Below are 18,246 nucleotides of genomic sequence, written 5' to 3' on the forward strand. Positions count from 1 at the left end.
ACGAGGAATGGGCCAGCGCTTTGTGTTCCAGAATACAAATATTTTTGTCATTACGTAGCCGGGGTCCATCCCACAAAAACTGTGAGTTTCATTTTGTTGTGAAATTGAGGAACAGAGTTCTTATCCTTCTTTCAAGAAGATAAAAATAATAACGAACGAATATTCTGCGGACTCACTTTGTGTCCACTTTCATCCAAGTCCTCGAATCAATTAGTTTAATCCTATATACGTTTTGTTCTGTCATGCACGCAGGCTGTTTCGTGGGTTCTACGCCCATTAAAGAGAGGTCTGAGATTGGAAGAACACATGTGATTCGCCGTTCGAATGGAAATTTAATTCGACGAAAGTTTGAATGTAAATTCTTGTAACATTACAAGCACGCTAGAATTCCGAAAGTCAACAGGGAGTTTTCGTAGCTGGTTTTCGCCGTCCCGCAACGCTTTCCGCAACCGGCTACGATACTCGGAACTCTACAGTCAAGGCCACCAGCGCGCAGGTGCAGTAGCGTCTTCTCTGTTACGGTGGACTTAGCGGAGGGCGAAACGCGAAAACTCCCTAATGCCTATCAATTCTTTGACAGCAGCTTTTCTAATTGGGAGAGTACGCAATGTGCTTATGAGAATAAAATGCCCATCGATTGTGACCTAGGTGGCTTCTTTTGGGTGTTGTGAGGTACGGGAAATGCGCTATCTTGACAATAGAGAGTTTTGGTAGAAGACGCTACTGCGCTTGCGCACCGTAAGCCTTGACTGTAAAGAACCAAGTATCGTAGCGGGTTGCGGAGAGGGTTGCGGGATGGCGGAAACCATCTACGAGAACTCCCTATTGTTAATACATTACAAGTTCTTTAACAAAAAAAAAAATGGCGTCGATTTTTGTTTTTAAAGTTCTCTACTGCATAAAATGCATTATAGGAAATTGGTGCGTCACGTGACGTATATTTTCGTGCTAAATTTAGCGGGGAAACTGAGTTGTTTTATAGGACACGTGAGGTCAAGTCACGTGAACTCGATTTCCTCCGCTAAACTTGGCGGGGAAACAGGAGTGGTGTCTAGATAACAAGACGAGAATTTTCTCGCTAAATTTAGCGGGCAACTTAATTGGTGTATAGGGCACGTGACGTCAGTTTTCTGCTAAATTTAGCGGGGAAACTGAATTTATGTTTTGGTCAAAAGACGTGAGTTTTCCCGCTAAATTTAGCGGGGAAACTTAGTTGATGTATAGGTCACGTGACATCAGGCGACGTCACGGGACGCCACTTTCCCGCCAAATCCCGCGAGGAAGCTGAATTGGCATATAGGTTACGTGACGCCAATTTTTCCGTTATATTTAGCGGGAGAACTGTAATGGTCTCTATGTTCCGTGACGTCCGGTCACATGACAACAATTTTCCCGTTAAATGTAGCTAATAATTTGAATTCTTGTGATATCAATTTCCCCGCTAAATTTAGCGGAAAATGCATGGACTGACGGACCGACGAACGGACAAAAGTTTTGGGATTGGGGGTGGCTTTAAAAAGCATCTCATGAATTCATACAGGCTACCGGTTACCGCAGATGCGAAATTTGTCACCTAGTGCGTGAACCAGTGTCGCCAACCCATGACATGCTGACATTATCGCTGTCTATACACCTAACGTTTAATTTGCTTTTGCTTTCCAGTTTCTTCAAAGCACAATTAGATTTTTTTTTATTATTTTTGTGGGGCATCATTTACTATGCCCCTAAGCGTATCCGTCTAAAAGATCTAACGCGTGCGCGAAAAAAATTGACAAAAAACATCACACGAAATTTATAGATGCAAAAATTGATCCACGCTATTTATGGAATGGTCATTTATTTAAAGTAGACTGAAAAAAAAAAAAAAACCTGGTTGGTAAGCCCACGTTTTATATTTTCATGCAATAAATAACTTCGTCTTAGCCTTTCAAGCAATAGAGCTGTAGAAGTTACTCATGAGAAACAATTGAGTTACAGTCATAGTTACGCGAGTTGAAATGTAATCATTTACAGTTAGTTACGCGCTTGCAATCGAAACTCGTTCAAGTTATAGTTACAAATAAATTAAACTAAGTTACATTACGGTTACTTATGATATCTCGCGTGACTATTGGTTCTGCGATCACGAACTCGCCGTTCAGTTCTCATGATGCATCTTTTCAGACCCTTTCTATTACTCACATGTTTCAAGGCAGCGGCGTACAATTAAAAACTGAAAATATAGGATCAATTTTTTTTAATGTATTAACTTTACCCATTTTAATACAAAACCACCGGGTATGAAATACCACAAATTTTTACATTGTCTTGAGTAGAATACATTCAAATAACAAAACAACAAATGCGCATAACAAGGAGGAAAATATTGAAATAAAAACTGTTCACAAGGTCATTTAAGCAGCATCGTAAATTAACCAGAAACAAGTTTACGCCCAGAAAGGCGTAAAGATTAAGCAATATTAAACACTAAAAATCTCAGAAAATGACTGTCTGACAACCTCGCCCTCCGCTTTGCCATTCCCAGGCTGTCCTTACTGAAAACAGTCGTTCAACTGCTTCACTGATTCGTAAACTGACGATATGTTTGGGAAAGAGCGTCCTATCAAGTAACATGTCGAAAATATCGGACATTTATTGCAACTAACCAAAGCAACAAGTTACACAAATATTTAACTAAGTAAAACTTACTGACATTTTAATGCGAAATAATTATCTGTCCCATGGAGACAGAGTCAAGCATTGTCCCAGAGCCACGTTGTCTGTCCCATGGAGACAGAGGCAGACAATATCCCAGAGCCTGCGTTGTCCGTAACCAAGAAAACCGGCAATGGCACGCATTCCCATTGGCTGAATGTAACGGGACCTAAATGCCCATTGGCTGAGTGAAACGGCACCTAAATTCAAGTCATCACGCGCCTTCAGAACTAAAACACAGAGAAAAGCACAGCAACGCAGATGCTTCGTCACGGAAACCGTCGTGGAGCCGGCGGGGTTCACCGCGCCTGCGCAGTGGGGGAGCGGGATGTCACCGCAGGAGCGCCGTGTGAAAAAGAACATGGCGGGCTGCTTGTAGAAATGCGCTGCGTGTAGGAATGCCCTCGCATTCCTACACGTAAGCAGTCTTAAGTGTCTCTGTTGAATTTTTATTGTAACTTGAAAATTATTTCTACAAAAAAGTTAACTGAGTTATGGTTTCATTTCATTTCATTTATTTATCCCTTAATTGCCCACGTGGGGCTTTACATAAGGGGGGCGGGCAGTATTTCTAAGATTTAAGTACACGGTACAAACAAGAAAAACAAACAAAAGATAGCAAAAACGTCAGTTACGAGCCGTAAAAGGTGGCAAGTGCTTCTCTAAATTTTGAAGTGTCCGATATGGTTACTATTGAATCTGGTAGTTCATTCCAATCGGTAACGGAAAGCTGCAGGGGAGAAAATTTAAAGATATTGGTCCTGGGAGTGGATAAAAATAGTTTGCAGGAATTATCTAAGCGACGGGAGATATGAGGAGCGGGTATACAGTACAACGTTTTCTGGAAAGGAAGATGGTAGTAAAATTTATGAAGAATAGTTAAGGCGGATACAGTCCTACGCGTTTTGAGAGAGGGAAGACCAAGTTGAGCTTTAAGAGTGGTGATACTAGTAGGGAAGGTATAATTTCGATGAATAAACCGTGCTGCGCGGTTTTGGACTGCTTCTAACATATCTTCTAAAAATATCTGATGGGGATTCCAGACAGATGAGGCGTACTCTAACTGGGGACGGACAAGTGAGGTGTATGCTAATAATTTAGTTCCCTTGGAAGCAAGGGAGAGATTGCGTCGCAGAAAGCCGAGAGTCTGGTTAGCTTTGTTAATAATATGGGTTATATAATTTTCCCATGAGAGATTGCTTGTTAAGTTAACACCGAGGTACTTGTAAGATGGTACATTTTCTATCGTATTACCGGAAAAGGAGTATTGAAAGTTTATTGTGTTATATTTCGTAGTAAAGGTCATTTGTTTGGTTTTATTTACATTGATTTGCATCTACCACCTTTCACACCAAGATTCAATGGCACATAGATCAGCTTCAAGCTGCGCACAGTCAGAGCGATTGGTTACTATAGAATACACAACACAGTCGTCAGCATATAACCTAGTTGAAGACTTAATTAACGAAGGTAAATCATTCACATAAATGAGAAATAACAAAGGATCCAGCACGGTTCCCTGAGGTACTCCAGATTTGACCACTATAGATGACGAGCAACTATTGTTAAGGCCGACATGTTGTGTTCGGTCTGAGAAAAAGTTAGCTATCCAATTAATCAGAGTTTCATCAATTTGAAGCGATCGTAGTTTTAATAATAAACGTTGGTGAGGAACCTTGTCGAACGCTTTGGAGAAATCTATAAAAATAGCATGCGTTTCTGCACGAAGATGTAGGTTTTTATGAATGTCTGTTACGAATTCGAAAGGTTGGGTATCACAGGACAGAGACCGCCGTAAACCGTGCTGGTTTACAAAAAGTAGACCATTATCAGCCATGTAGTTCATAATATTTGAGTAAATGATATGCTCCATCAACTTACTTGCAACACAAGTCAGAGAAATAGGCCTATGATTGCTGCGGCAGTCTTTGTCACCGCTTTTATATATTGGGCAAACCCTAGCATGCTTCCAGTCACGGGGTATGTCACCGGAGTCAATAGACTGTTGGAATATTCTACACAAAAGAATACTAGAAACTGATTTGGTTAATTTGAGCAGTTTAGTTGATATAACGTCCGGGCCTGGGGCAGAATTATTGGGAAGGTTGTCGATCAGTTTCTCGATGCCAGGCGGGGTAATAGAAATAGAGTCCATACTGGCTACGGTTGTATATTGAGGGATGTGGTCGGGTAATGGAAAAGACTCTTCAGTGAAGACGTCGCCAAAACAAGAGTTGAGGCTCTCGCAGCTTTCTCTTTCCGAGAGTTCATTTCCGTCTGAGTCAACAATGCGGGGGGATGGTCTAATTTGCTTAGGTTTTATAGTTGACCAGAATTTTTTGGGGTTTGTTTTCAGTAAATTAAAGAGGTCGATATTAAAGAACTTATGCTTAGCCTTCTTAATTTCGTACTTACATCTCGAAGCGCATTCTCGGTATTTAGACCACGCTGATGGGGTTCTAATTTGTTTTGCGCGGCTGTAGAGCCTTTGCTTTTTGCTCAGGAGCCGTTTGAGACTAACGGAGAACCAAGGACGTTCAGTACATGACCTGATATGAACTCTCGGAACAAATGTATGCAAGGCTTCCTTTAACGCGCTCCTGACCAGGGTCCAATTTTCGTCAACATTTCTATACTGAAAGCCATCCAGGAAGGTATGCATGAAACGGGATAGATGCAGGAGGAGAGCATTCTGGTCGGCTCGTGGATAGCTGAACACAGTCTTAGTTAAAGGGCATTACTTACTGGTGGGTATTGACAGTTGGACGTGAATAGAAGAGTGATGACTAAGAGGCTCTAGGAGTTCGACAGCTGTCACACACTCAGGGTTGGTAGTAAGAAAGAGGTCGAGAATTGCAAAAGCGCGAGTTGGTTCATTAATCATTTGGGACAGTGAGTACGCGCTGCACAAGTCAACAAAACCTCGGGCCTGAGCGGGAAGGCAGCGCCACGAGTCAAACGGCATGCGAGCAGGTACAACAGGCCATGGGATTTCAGGGTGGTTAAAGTCTCCAGTGAGTATAAATACGTCTGTGGGATACATCTGCGCGAGTGATTCCAAACTTTTCTCAAGAAAGGATTGGAATCCAAGAAGATCGGGCGGCCTGTAACAGGCAATGACCAGTACAAAGAACGAGGACATTTTTATTCGAACCCACAATGCTTCACGATCATGTAATACTTCGCTTTTTTGAACATGTAATGTATTTTTAACCGCTATAAAGACGCCTCCTCCCCTACGTCCCATTCTGTCTCTGCGAAAGATTGAATACGAATCACTCAAAAGTAGTTCAGAATTATCAATGTTTCGAGTCAACCAAGATTCCGTTATAACCACGATATCAGCCGAACATGAATCGACAGCCTATTGCAACTCTTCTTGTTTAGAGAATACGCTTCTTGCGTTTGCGATAAAAAAAGAAAGGCAGGAAGATAGGTCTCGTCGACATAATGTCTTTTGTTTATGCCGTGGTTGCTATGCTGAAACAGCTTTCACAGAATGTGTTTCCCTGTCAAACGCATACCGATTTCTTCCGATAAAAAGTTTATCGTACCGCAACCGAAACTCCTGTCCTTGGTTTTTTGCAAAGGCTAACAATGCTCGCCTTGCCATGCGTACATCCGGAGAAAAATCCTCGCTCAACCGAAATATAGATCCCTTTAGTGTGGGTCCCTTGGATAGGACGAGTTCTTTATCTTTGAAAGAGTTAAATTTGGCAATTATGGGCCTGGGAGGAGTACCGAGTCTGTGTGCTCGTTCAATGGTGGATGGTGCGAGGGTAACACCAAACCTGGTGTTACCCTCGCACTGTATTAATGAACAAGTCTTCACCAAGAAAGTCGTAAACGTAGAAAAATGTTTGAACAGCAGTAGAGGCTTTAATAAACGACGTTTCGGGAAGATACTTTTTTTCTTCAAGTGTGAAGGGAAGAAGGGAAGTCTCTTCCCGAAACGTCGTGTATTAAAGCCTCTACTGCTGTTCAAACATTTTTCAGAGTTATGGTTACCAACATTTCATTTCAACGTCAAAAGGGTTAGTTATAGAAGATGTAGCTGATTGCAGTAACTTAAATACGCGTAATTAGTCACTTCACAGCTCTGTAAGCGACCACGCCTAGACAACATATTAGACTTACGCAAGGCAGCACTGTCACAAAATGGCGGTGAGCTATAGGCGTAGCATGCGGGAGTATAGCGATATCATACCGCGTGCCTGCTTGAGTGTCAGCGCTGTCTCTTACTCAACCCAGGCTCAATTGAAAATGAAAACATTTGAAATATTTCCTCGCAAGCTCCCTCGTTCAACATGTACTAAACCTGCAGTTACCGCAACAAAGAAATATTTTTTTATCTTTGAATTGGTCGGAAGTTGGTCGTCGTTGGGGCGTGTCTCTCCATACTTCTGGTTACACCCCTGGTGACATCATGTCGCCTCGACAAGTTTCCTACCTCCATGGTACGAACAAATCCTTTGACTTGGAGGTTTGAATTCGTCGGAAGTCGGGGAAATTCTAAACGAATCTTTTTGACTCGGTGGATATATTCAACGTGGTACTCGGAAATAAATATTAAGGGTTGGGGTAATTTGAAAAAAAGAAAAGCTTGTGCACATCAGTGTGTCTAGGGCGTCTCCTTTCCCTCAAGACGCTTGAGCCTTGGGAAGTGACGACAGTCGGAGTCGACGGAGGCAGCTCGACGAATGACGAGGCTGAAATTGTGCTCGCATTTGAGAAAACAGTCTGCGCTGGTGCACCAAGTTTGTCGCCTGGAACGCGTCTCCGGCTTACGGCTGGTCCCTCGATTTACGCCTCATGACGTCATAAACGTGGCACGCTGTCGCCGGCCGCGATCCTGGCGGTGTGACAGCAGCGGCGCTGGATGTGACAGACTCCTCTTCTGCTCCAGGTCGCCCTCCGCCTTATGTACAGTCCACGGAAGTTTCGCCAGTCAGAAGTTGGGACGTTGCGAAGACAGCGACACTCGCGTTCGCTCGTTCCTTTTTACCGGAACTTCTCAGCGCCAACCTCCAGAATCGCGACATTTGACAGCGTGACAACCAGGCATTTCTGATGTCGTTTGTTGCCACGTGGCGACCACTTTTGACGTGAGGGATGGCTAGAACGCTAAACACGCCAGTCGAAGACTCGTTCCAGTCGCCGTATCATTTGATGTGTCAATGCCACGGCGCAGGGTATTACTTTGGGTGTAAACATATTTACAACCTCGCATTCGCCGAGCTCTCCCCATAGATTGCAGCAATTCCAGGTGCCTTGCGGGAAAACAGACACTACGGGTTTCTCGGGGCGCGCACCGTTGACGCCGTCACCTGCGGGCAGGGCCACGAGCCCATTTCAAGAGAAATCTTCTGGTTATAGCGCGGCACCTATTTACTACCAGAACCAGGAGATTTTTTTGGGGTTTTACCACTGTCGCCTGTCTTCTTCAAACCCACTCTCTGTGGGGCCGGCTGGGCGTTGCAAATAAATACCCACCTTCTCATTTCTCCTGAACAAAAACAGAAACAGAAAGCGTGAGAAGTCAATGGTTAGGCTAAAAATAGCGAGAGATTGTCACGCGGCTTTTAAACCAGACGGATAAAGCCTATAAAATCCTAGGTGGCAATAAAATGACAGTAAACGCACGAGAGGAAGATAAAAACTAAACGGCGCCCCCAGGCTAGCCAAGGCCTCGATCTTGGATCGCCGAATCTAACTTTCCAGCTTGCTGTCACTCTGCACCGGAAGAGAGAAAGAGAGAGTAAGATAGAGAGAGAGAGAGAGAGAGCTTGCGAGGCCGAAATTGCCCAGAAGAGCGGCTAGTGCCAACTTTCCCTGTCTTGACGCTACGCATAGAATCCATTTGCTTGGAAGGACAGCGAATGATCTTATTTGTTGCTACTATCGATTTATCGTTTGTATGAAACCATGAAAAAGAAAAGAAACTGTGTAGGAATGCATGTACGTGTTGAAATTTATGTTGGTAACTTATCTTAGCCCAAGTCATCAACTTTTTCTTGTCTAAACGTGGATGCGTAAAACGCTTAAAAATGCATAAAGTTTTTTTGCCGTCAATTTTTTAATAATTTACGAGAAAATCCAATCTTCCATTCCAGTGATGAGCCACTTCAGGACGTTCCAGACCAACAATCGTGGGCCTTTAAAACAATATTCACAAATAGTCACCTCTATTCCGAGAACACTGACGCCGAGAATACTGATGTATTAGCATATTTATATTATCATGCGAAAGTCAATAATTATTATTAGTAATGTACATGCACCTGCCCACTCTTAAAAGGTCACGTCTTGCTCGGTAGGAAGCTGGTAATATTTAGGCGGAAATACTGAAGTAATATATAGTATCCGACAGCGTATACACAAGCTCGTGGAGAATCCAGATCATCCTAATTACTATCGTTCCGAAGGTAATAAGATTGGGGCATCAGGTGATGAGAATGATGAAGAGCGAATCACGATGCAAGAAACCCGATCCCGATTGTCCGCGCTCTGCGATTTTTCTTATCATTAATGTTATATCACATTTATATTAACGAGCAAAACGAAGGAACGATGTTTGTCTTCCTTCTTACCTTTCTGAAATACAAATACTCTAAACGACTTTTGTTTCGCGACTCATATTTTTCGTGATTGAAAGCGACATGCGGTGCATTCATTACCATGGGCAGTTCTATTCGTATAGCCTTTTTTTTTTTTCTACGTTTTTCAAAATCGCAAAACTTGCGAAAATAAGTTGTACGATAGGTGAACAACTCACTCTTTCGCGAACACGCGAAATTCACAATTTGAAATCGGATGACCAAAGTTACACAGTCGAAACTCCGGGTCACTTTGAATCTGGCTCAAATAAAGCGCGAGAAGTGTAGTTCAAGAAGATACAGCTTCCTTGGTAACAAGTTTAAAACTGAGAGTAGAGGCAGGCTCCCCCTGGATCTCGCCGGCCCTGAAATGATTGCGCAAACAGTCCGACGTGAGCGGCGTACCAGGTCCCATTACCGATACATTCGGGAGGGCTTCGCGGAGCCGTCGCTCGAGAGGAATCCTGCCTCCCCCCATTCGTATAATTGCTCACGTATCGCCTTTTCGACCAGCTGGGACCGCCGATCGACATCTTGTGCGAGCGTACGACGACCCTTTGAGGAAATGTATGTGTGTGATTGATTTGTTCTACCCGAGCGCTTATTAAGTTAATGGTAGAACGCAACCAGATCGTCGCTTAGCCGTTTTGGCGATTTTTGTTTTCGCACTTTAGTGTTATTACCTTTGTGGTAAGTACTCTTTTTTATGGTTTTTATTGTACTGGATCACTGAATATCTACTTGCAGAAGAAATGGACTGACAAAAAGCGGGGTATTGCAGCATTTTGTTGTCTGAAACCTACTGATGTAACTGAAACATCTTACTATACTCCATGTTGTGAGTCCATGTAGGCTTGTGAGACACATAGCACAGGCTCCCGCGCACTCCTAAAAAGTCACATCTTATGCGGGCCTGGGCGCCAACGAAGGTACAAAACACGGTGGGCTCTGATGACCACATTATCGCTTAGTAGCGTCACGACAATGCTCTATTGCCAGAAAGCAACGAGCGTCAGAAGGAAAATCGGTCTCGACCAAATACTTCAGCGGAATATAATCGGGCTAAAACAAATCATCGGACAGTTTTTTTTTTTCTATGCCTGGATATAATATACGCGTGCACTGAAAAGAAACAATTCCTGAATTCAATTTACGTTTTGCTTATGTATCGTTTTACATATATGCAGAGTGCTGAATGCCCTAATAAGCGCCCTGTTCCCAAGCCGAAGAGAATGAACGGTGCGGTTCTTGTCGTCTTTCTTGCTTACAGTTCGAATGCTGGGGCAGCCATGCCGGAGGGATGAACAGTGCCACAAGATTGACAAGCACGCAGACTGCGACGATGGGTACTGCAAGTGCGAAGACGGCTATTATCTCTTCCACGACATCAACGGAACGTCCTGCTTGCAAGGTAGAAAAAAAAAAAAAAAAAACTCGCCGAAGGAATTAAATTTTTTTTATATTTCTTAAAGTGCGAAGTACGACATCTATTTTGGGCACGCGATCGATAGTTCTAAAGTTTTTGTCGTAGCTTGTCAAAGAAACTAATTCTCGTAGTGCAAAGGAGTGATGTGCAACGCCAACTTGGGAGGAAATTATTTTTTTTACTATTAAGTTTTACGAGTGATTTGGGGAAAACGGGATGTAACGTTGGTGCTGCAAACGCCAAAAAGAAAAAAAACAAAAAAAACGAGCAGATGTATTTATTTAAAATTAGACATGACGCGCAAGATACGCCTCTTTCAATACACACTCGCATCCAGCATCTACTCGAGAGCTCCTACTTGTAAAGTTCGTCCATTGTACTGGTTCTAAGAAGTATTTTGAAAGAACGCAGACGCACGGGCATTTTTGAGAGATTTATGTATCCAAGTCTCGTCGATCATCTTATGCATCCTTATTTTAAAGACAATAATTTTTTATCATTCTCACGCATCCTTATTTTAAAGACATTCATTTTTTATCAACCTTTGAATAAGCATTGAGAACACATTCAATAACGTCTATTGCTGGAGTCTTTACAATCAAGGCGATAAAAAGCGCGACGTTTACGTTTCTGTATTATCGAAGAAAGCGCTTTGCTGACGACCCTGTTACAGATGAACATGCCCCGCTAAACCTGAAACATCTCGAATCTCGGGTTCCAAACACTCTAATTGTTATCTCCCGCTTGGTAAGCATATTTAGGAGAACTCTGCGCGGCGACACCTGGGCACTATCTTAAAGCGTGCCCGCGTGTCTGCTTTCCCACAGAGCACTCGGAGGGTAAATCACCGCAATCTACGGAGAAACTGAGCGTTAGGCTCAGCTGGACGTAAGCGTGGCCGCTCTCAGACCTCGCTGAGCACATACTTTATCCCGATGCACTCAGAACGCCAATAATTTGCTTTTATTTACGTAGTTAGTTGATAAAATTAGAGGAACGATAGAGGTACCCTTTAGCAAAAAGAGGCCGTACTTGAAACGAAGTTGAAATATATTGAATATGAATTTTCATTTCGTATTCGTTCTGTACTATTTTGTCCACATTCGAAATACGCGCGTAAGGTATTCAAAATACATCATAAATATTATTGAATAATTATTTTAGATACACCAAAATATAATTCCTTCGCGGTCAAGATGCCATTGATGTATTAAAACCGGCTACACAATTTTTTTATTATTTTATATTTTGGTGGTAAGTGGTGTCTCTCTGGTATTTGAAAGCACTACTAATGTGCTTTCAAACGAACACAAGCACAAACACCATGCACTGAACACCTGAATCACAATGCCCTTGACTGCTCTAGAGCCTTATATAGCCTACATATTGAAGACAATCATTTAGCCGGTGACCACCTCTGCACTTATTAAGGTTCCAAGTATTCAATCTTTTCCTCGGGAGTCTGTCAAAGGTGAAACAAGGTTTTAAAGTTCGTAGACGATATCTCTTACTAAACGCATTGGTACAACTAATAATAATTCGGAGCATTCGCTAAAACAATATCCACAAAAACGGCTCCTAGAAGAAGTGTTATTGCTTTTCTGCATAGCACCACACAGGGCGAAGCAAGTCAAAGCAGTTTCTTCACTTTAAAATAGTTATTTTGATTTTCTTTACTAGTTGACAATTTAATGTTGTCGTTAACGTCACTATATTAAAGTTACTAGTCACATCACGTACAATGGTAGTGTATACACTTTCAGTAAACTAACGTTGTGCTAACACAACCACGCCAAACATATCCGCTCACAGCACTTGCTGAAGCTTTCCAGCATCAGCAAGTGTTGTGGTTGTAGTTCCCGAACCCCGTTTTTGATTGGTGTGCAAGAAACTCATCAGGTGTGTTCTTGATAGAAAAAAGAAAACAATAACATAAACTGGGCCGATTGATCAGTGCGATGCTGCACAACTCAGTTGACAAACTAATCAAATGTAGTAGTTAGGCACTTCAGTGTACTCCACATCTGCTTGAAGTGAACTTCAAGAAGGCGAGCTTTTCAATACTTTGGTAGTTAAGTCAAACAACCAAAGTATTGCAGTCAAAAGGCACTTAGAGTATAGCACAACAGTATTTACGATTTCCAGGTATTTTAAGAGTATTCTGCACATAATTTTGATCCCTGCATTTTTATTAGGGTTTTGCATGAAATAAATAAATATTTTAAGAAATCTATGTGAAAGGTATTTTGTGTCTACTAATTTAGTACTTATATATCTCAGAACGCATGTAGGGAACTTCAAATGTAGCTTATGTAAAGGTATTTTAAAAAGATTTTCAGAAGTATATTTTAATACTAAGTAAAAAAAAAAGAGTATTTTTGGTCTATTTTTAGTGTACTCACAATTATGAACCGTACTTCAAATGCACTCAACTTAGAAACTGGTATATTTCAAACGTATTAGTTTTCGCTAAGGGACTATACAGACCTAAAAAGTAATCTGTTACTTTTTAAAGTAATTTTGTAATTGCCACGTTACTTTTTTCGGAAGTAAGTTGTAATGCAATTTCGTTAAAGAACATTGGAAATGGGTTACTTTAATTACTCGTTACTTTTTCTTTTTTTTTTAAATATGAGCACAACACAGTAACTGGAGCAATAGGAGCAGAGCATTCACCAGCATAAAGTGAGCTAGTTCAAACAAAGTACAAAACATCAGCACTCTAAAAAAGGTTTGTGCGTCTTCTTCCACGCGCAACACTCGGAGAGCCAATCACCGCAACTTACGGAAGCAGCTCAGCGAATGGCAATGCCGAAACATATGTTTAGACCAAAAGACGCAGTCTGAGTTGTGACATTAAGCAATGCGAAACGTCACGCTTGCATTGCTTAATCTCACAACTCAGTCTGTGTTTTTTGGTCTAAACATATGTTTTGGCATCGTCATTCGCTGAGCTGCCTCCGTATTTGCGGTGATTGGCTCCCCAAGTGTTTTGCGGGAAAGAAGACTCTTGGGCGTTTTTTAGAGTGAGGAAGGGGAGAATAACCGAAAAGAAAACACGATTTTGTGTATGACCGGTCACCAGAACCACTAGAAAAACGGGCAAGGCATGTACAAATATACGAAAGACAAAGATTAAATAAGACAACGCCAAGTAGGCTCTCCGTCGCCTTCCATCGTGTTTTCTTCTTCTGCCGGACGGGCAAGAGAAAGTTCTTCGTGTTCATTTGTTTCTGTCTTTTACCGTTTCGCCCTTTTCAACATCTTAAACGTCTCCCGCCACCTGCACAGGCATAAAACGCGGGTTCGTGCCCCCTCAACTCGCGGGTTCACAACTCGCGTAACAGGCGATGTAGCCTCGCGCCAGGGGATCGAATTCTTTTCGTCTTTGATGTGCGCTACTGGATCCTAGCACGCTATTGAGGCACAGCTGAAAAGTGCCCGGTGCGAGGCCAAGACCATCGTCTTCGAGGGCACAGACGACACTTCTTTTGGTTTACATGTTTGGGCATGGTGATCTAGTCCACTCCTAACTTTACCGTCAACTGTAACCATAACGGAGTGGGGTGGGGTGGGGAAGGAGGGGGGGGGGGGGGTTCTACCTAAGGAGTGTTGACAGAGAGAGAGAGAACACGTAAAAGTGGTGTGATCCTCCATTGTTTTTTGAGACCGATGGCCACCGCTTCTCTCACTCTTTGTGCCCTTTCCTTCCGTGGCCTCCACAAATATAGGTATGAAAGTGGGAACCGATGAAACGATCGATAACCCGTAACCGCCACTTTTTCTCTGACTGAACGAGTTTGCGGTCATAGACTGTCCGTCGTCTCCATGGCCATTTCTTAATGAGATGTTCAAAATTTAGGGCAATAAATAGAACGGAAACCTAGAGTTTCAGTGCATGCTTTGATTGCCAAAAAACACACACACTGTCATCAGCAAGAACAACAAACTTTAATCTACGGAAATACATCAAACTACACTGTTAGAAAATTCCATCAATCTACGTGGAAAAATCGAATAGAACATGTCCCGTTTTCTGGAAATGCATACAATGTGCTGTTTGCTTTCAAAAACGGGAATTGTACCATATGCATTGAAATGTGCTATTTAGGCAATAAGTATGAGCTTATCCGTATAAATAAAAAAAGCCTTACAAGACTACAGTTTATAGTCGGTTCAACTGGTATAAGCGAATTGAACGCGCCTAAAAGTGCCGGATATCCAGCAATTTTTATGGAACTCTATCAGACCGCGGAAGTACAATGCCCGTGAGCCGTGTTACGCCGCGCGCAGGAAGACATCTCTCACCCGCGCATGCGCAAGCCGCTGCCGTCCGGTGTGGTCCCGCAAGCTGCGGAGTGCTGCTGCCCGTTCGGAAGGCGAGTTCGACGTTGTTATCGCGTCGTCAGAGGCGTTCAGCGGTGCGTAGAGGGCTTTGTTTTCCAAGGTACGTATACGTTAAGTTGTTCCTAACGCAGTGTTATTTTACTATCTCTAAGGGTGTCGTATATTCCAAGTTCGGGATGCCCAGCGTGTAGCGTCTCGTCTTCCCAGCTGCATAAAGCTAGGTCTTTTATAGTTCCTGATTCGGGGCGGCATACTGCCCGACCCTACTTAGTATTGATGGTATGCTGCGCTGCGTAGTTACGCGGAAAAAAACTGGAGAAATGAAGTTAATGCAGAAGGACAGACAAAAGCATGCATGAATTGGCGCAGACTAACAACTGTTTAATTTCTTTCTCTTCTTTCTCCCCCGACCCGTATTTCCCAAATTGCGGCTAAGAAAACGAATGGTTGATGTCTTGAATTTGTTGGCTTCAGAACTTGATGGTGTTTGCTGTAGCTGCCTCTTTGATATACGAACTGGATGGTGTGTTTTTTGTAGCATTTACCTGGGGCCTGATGTTTTCTCCGACAAGTTTGGTATCTTATTGAGTAGATCTATTTCTTCTTGTCGCAAAGCTAGTGATGGCTCACTGACGCACGCTCCGTGTCTACCCGAGGCCATGTGAAAAGCCTCAATTATTTCACGTTTTGTTCTGTCCTTTGATCTGGCCAAGATGGAAGTAGTGTCAAGGAGAGCTTTGCAGTTGCATTTTGAACAATGCGCTGCAAGGTTGCCAGGTGCTTGCAGTTGTCCGCATGCATGGTTGTGCTCCCTTAGTCTGTCGTTAAGGCATCTCCCAGTCTGCCCGACGTAGGATCTTCCACACGACAGTGGTATTTTGTATACCACACCTTCGACACATTCAACAAATTTGCTCCTGTGTTTCACTTGACACAGTGCCTTGCTGTTAGTCTCGTCCACTTCATTGTTGACCTTCCTGCATAATCCTCTGAGCCTGAAAGGGGCAGATAGTGACACTCTGACTTCGTACCTTGCGGCGATGTTTTTTATCCTGTGTGAAAAATTGTGTATATATGGCAGTACCACCATTGGTCTTTTGTCCAAGATCTTCTCCTTGGTTTTGCACTTTCCTGTGAGTGTGGAAATACATTTTTCTGCGACAGCTACCAATATGGGTTCAGGATAATCGCTTGCGTGTAGTCTGCTTGTCTGCCTCTGTAAACTTTCTGAGACTTTGTGGTGACACGATTTTTGTATTGCTCGCCACATGCATCCTGAGGCAACACTCCTCTTTACTAACTTTGTGTGTCCAGAGTCATACGGCAGAATTCGTTTTTTTCCTCTAGTTTTGTACATCCAGCATGCGTGTCTGTAATCAAAAGTCATGTGGATGTCCAAGAACTGAAGGCTGCTTTTCTCAGGTAACTCAAAAGTAAAATCCAGTCCTCTGTGCGCTTCTCGAAACTTCTCCATGATCTTTGAACATACCTTGTCTGTTAGTTTGTGTATTGGAAAACACACCAAAAAATCGTCTACATATCTAAAGCACTTGCTGACTCCATTTTTCTGGAAAAACCCCTGTAGTTCTCTATTTCCTTTTGCCATGTACAGGTGGTACTGCCATATATACACAATTTTTCACACAGGATAAAAAACATCGCCGCAAGGTACGAAGTCAGAGTGTGACTATCTGCCCCTTTCAGGCTCAAAGGATTATGCAGGAAGGTCAACAATGAAGTGGACGAGACTAACAGCAAGGCACTGTGTCAAGTGAAACACAGGAGCAAATTTGTTGAATGTGTCGAAGGTGTGGTATACAAAATACCACTGTCGTGTGGAAGATCCTGCGTCGGGCAGACTGGAAGATGCCTTAACGAGAGACTAAGGGAGCACAACCATGCATGCGGACAACTGCAAGCACCTGGCAACCTTGCAGCGCATTGTTCAAAATGCAACTGCAAAGCTCTCCTTGACACTACTTCCATCTTGGCCAGATCAAAGGACAGAACAAAGCGTGAAATAATCGAGGCTTTTCACATGGCCTCGGGTAGACACGGAGCGTGCGTCAGTGAGCCATCACTAGCTTTGCGACAAGAAGAAATAGATCTACTCAATAAGATACCAAACTTGTCGGAGCAAACATCAGGCCCCAGGTAAACGCTACAAAAAACACACCGTCCAGTTCGTATATCAAAGAGGCAGCTACAGCAAACTCCATCAAGTTCAGAAGCCAACAAATTCAAGACATCAACCATTCGTTTTCTTAGCCGCAATTTTGGAAATACGGGCCGGGGGAGAAAAAAGAGGAAGAAATTAAACAGTTGTTAGTCTGCGCCGATCCATGCATGTTTTTGTCTGTCCTTCTGCATTAACTTCATTTCTCCAGTTTTTTTCCGCGTACCTACGCAGCGCAGCATACCATCAATGTCAAACCAACTAGCCCAACTCCAAGCATTCATTATTCCTACTTAGTAGTTGGGCACTAGGAGGGCACAGTTTTCGCAGTACTCCCGCATTATTATGCCAAGCCGCTGTCAACATGCGTGCTTCAGCGCGTCGAATTAAACTTCTTTCGCCGCCAAGTTCAACCTCACATGGTTCAAAGTTTAGCGCTTGATCGGGGAGGGGGATGGGGCAATTGGAGGATGAGGGAAGATTGGATTAGAAGGCGTGAACATTGGTCAGTTATGTTTTAAGGAACGAAGTATTTTCATAAGGTCGAAAGCGTAATATATTCTCAATAGAGCGTTTGAGAATCGGAGCTTGTTTTTAACTTTCTTTTTTTAAATGCGTCTGAAAGCATAATGGAGCACTGCGTTCCTCTGCTACTCGACCGTGTGAGCGATCTTGGCAGCTTGCTAAATATGCGGTGAAATAAGGGTGGCACCTGCTTGATGCAGAGAAATAGTGCAGGCTTTTGCATCTTAGGAATAGTAACGCATTATCGTGCGATATTTTGAGTCGCCCAGTAAACTTATCCGCGCTGAGCCAGTGATCAATCATCGTCGTGGTAATACTCGTGTGCGTGCCGCGGGTGCTCCGGGCGTTTTGCGTACTAAATTAATGCCATTTTTTCAGGACTGATATTTCCTAAATAACTTGAGCTTCTGATAAACGAATTTACTTCGAAATTACCCCGGTCGAGTTGAAACCTTTATTGTAATAGGTGGTATTCACTGGAC

The 18,246-nt window shown here is 43.0% G+C and overlaps 1 protein-coding gene across 1 annotated transcript in view; it reads left to right on the forward strand.

Annotated features, from left to right (window-relative positions):
- LOC121047616 overlaps positions 1-18,246 on the forward strand; it is a 215,178-nt gene that overhangs the window by 170,719 nt on the left and 26,213 nt on the right. Inside the window, exon 3 of the mRNA XM_042291585.1 lies at positions 10,561-10,701. Coding sequence (XP_042147519.1) covers positions 10,561-10,701 — 141 coding nt within the window. The remainder of the gene's footprint in view (positions 1-10,560; positions 10,702-18,246) is intronic.

The sequence above is a fragment of the Ixodes scapularis genome, unplaced genomic scaffold, assembly GCF_016920785.2.
Source record: "Ixodes scapularis isolate PalLabHiFi unplaced genomic scaffold, ASM1692078v2 PGA_scaffold0__279_contigs__length_252992795, whole genome shotgun sequence".
In the NCBI taxonomy this organism is placed as follows: domain Eukaryota; kingdom Metazoa; phylum Arthropoda; class Arachnida; order Ixodida; family Ixodidae; genus Ixodes; species Ixodes scapularis.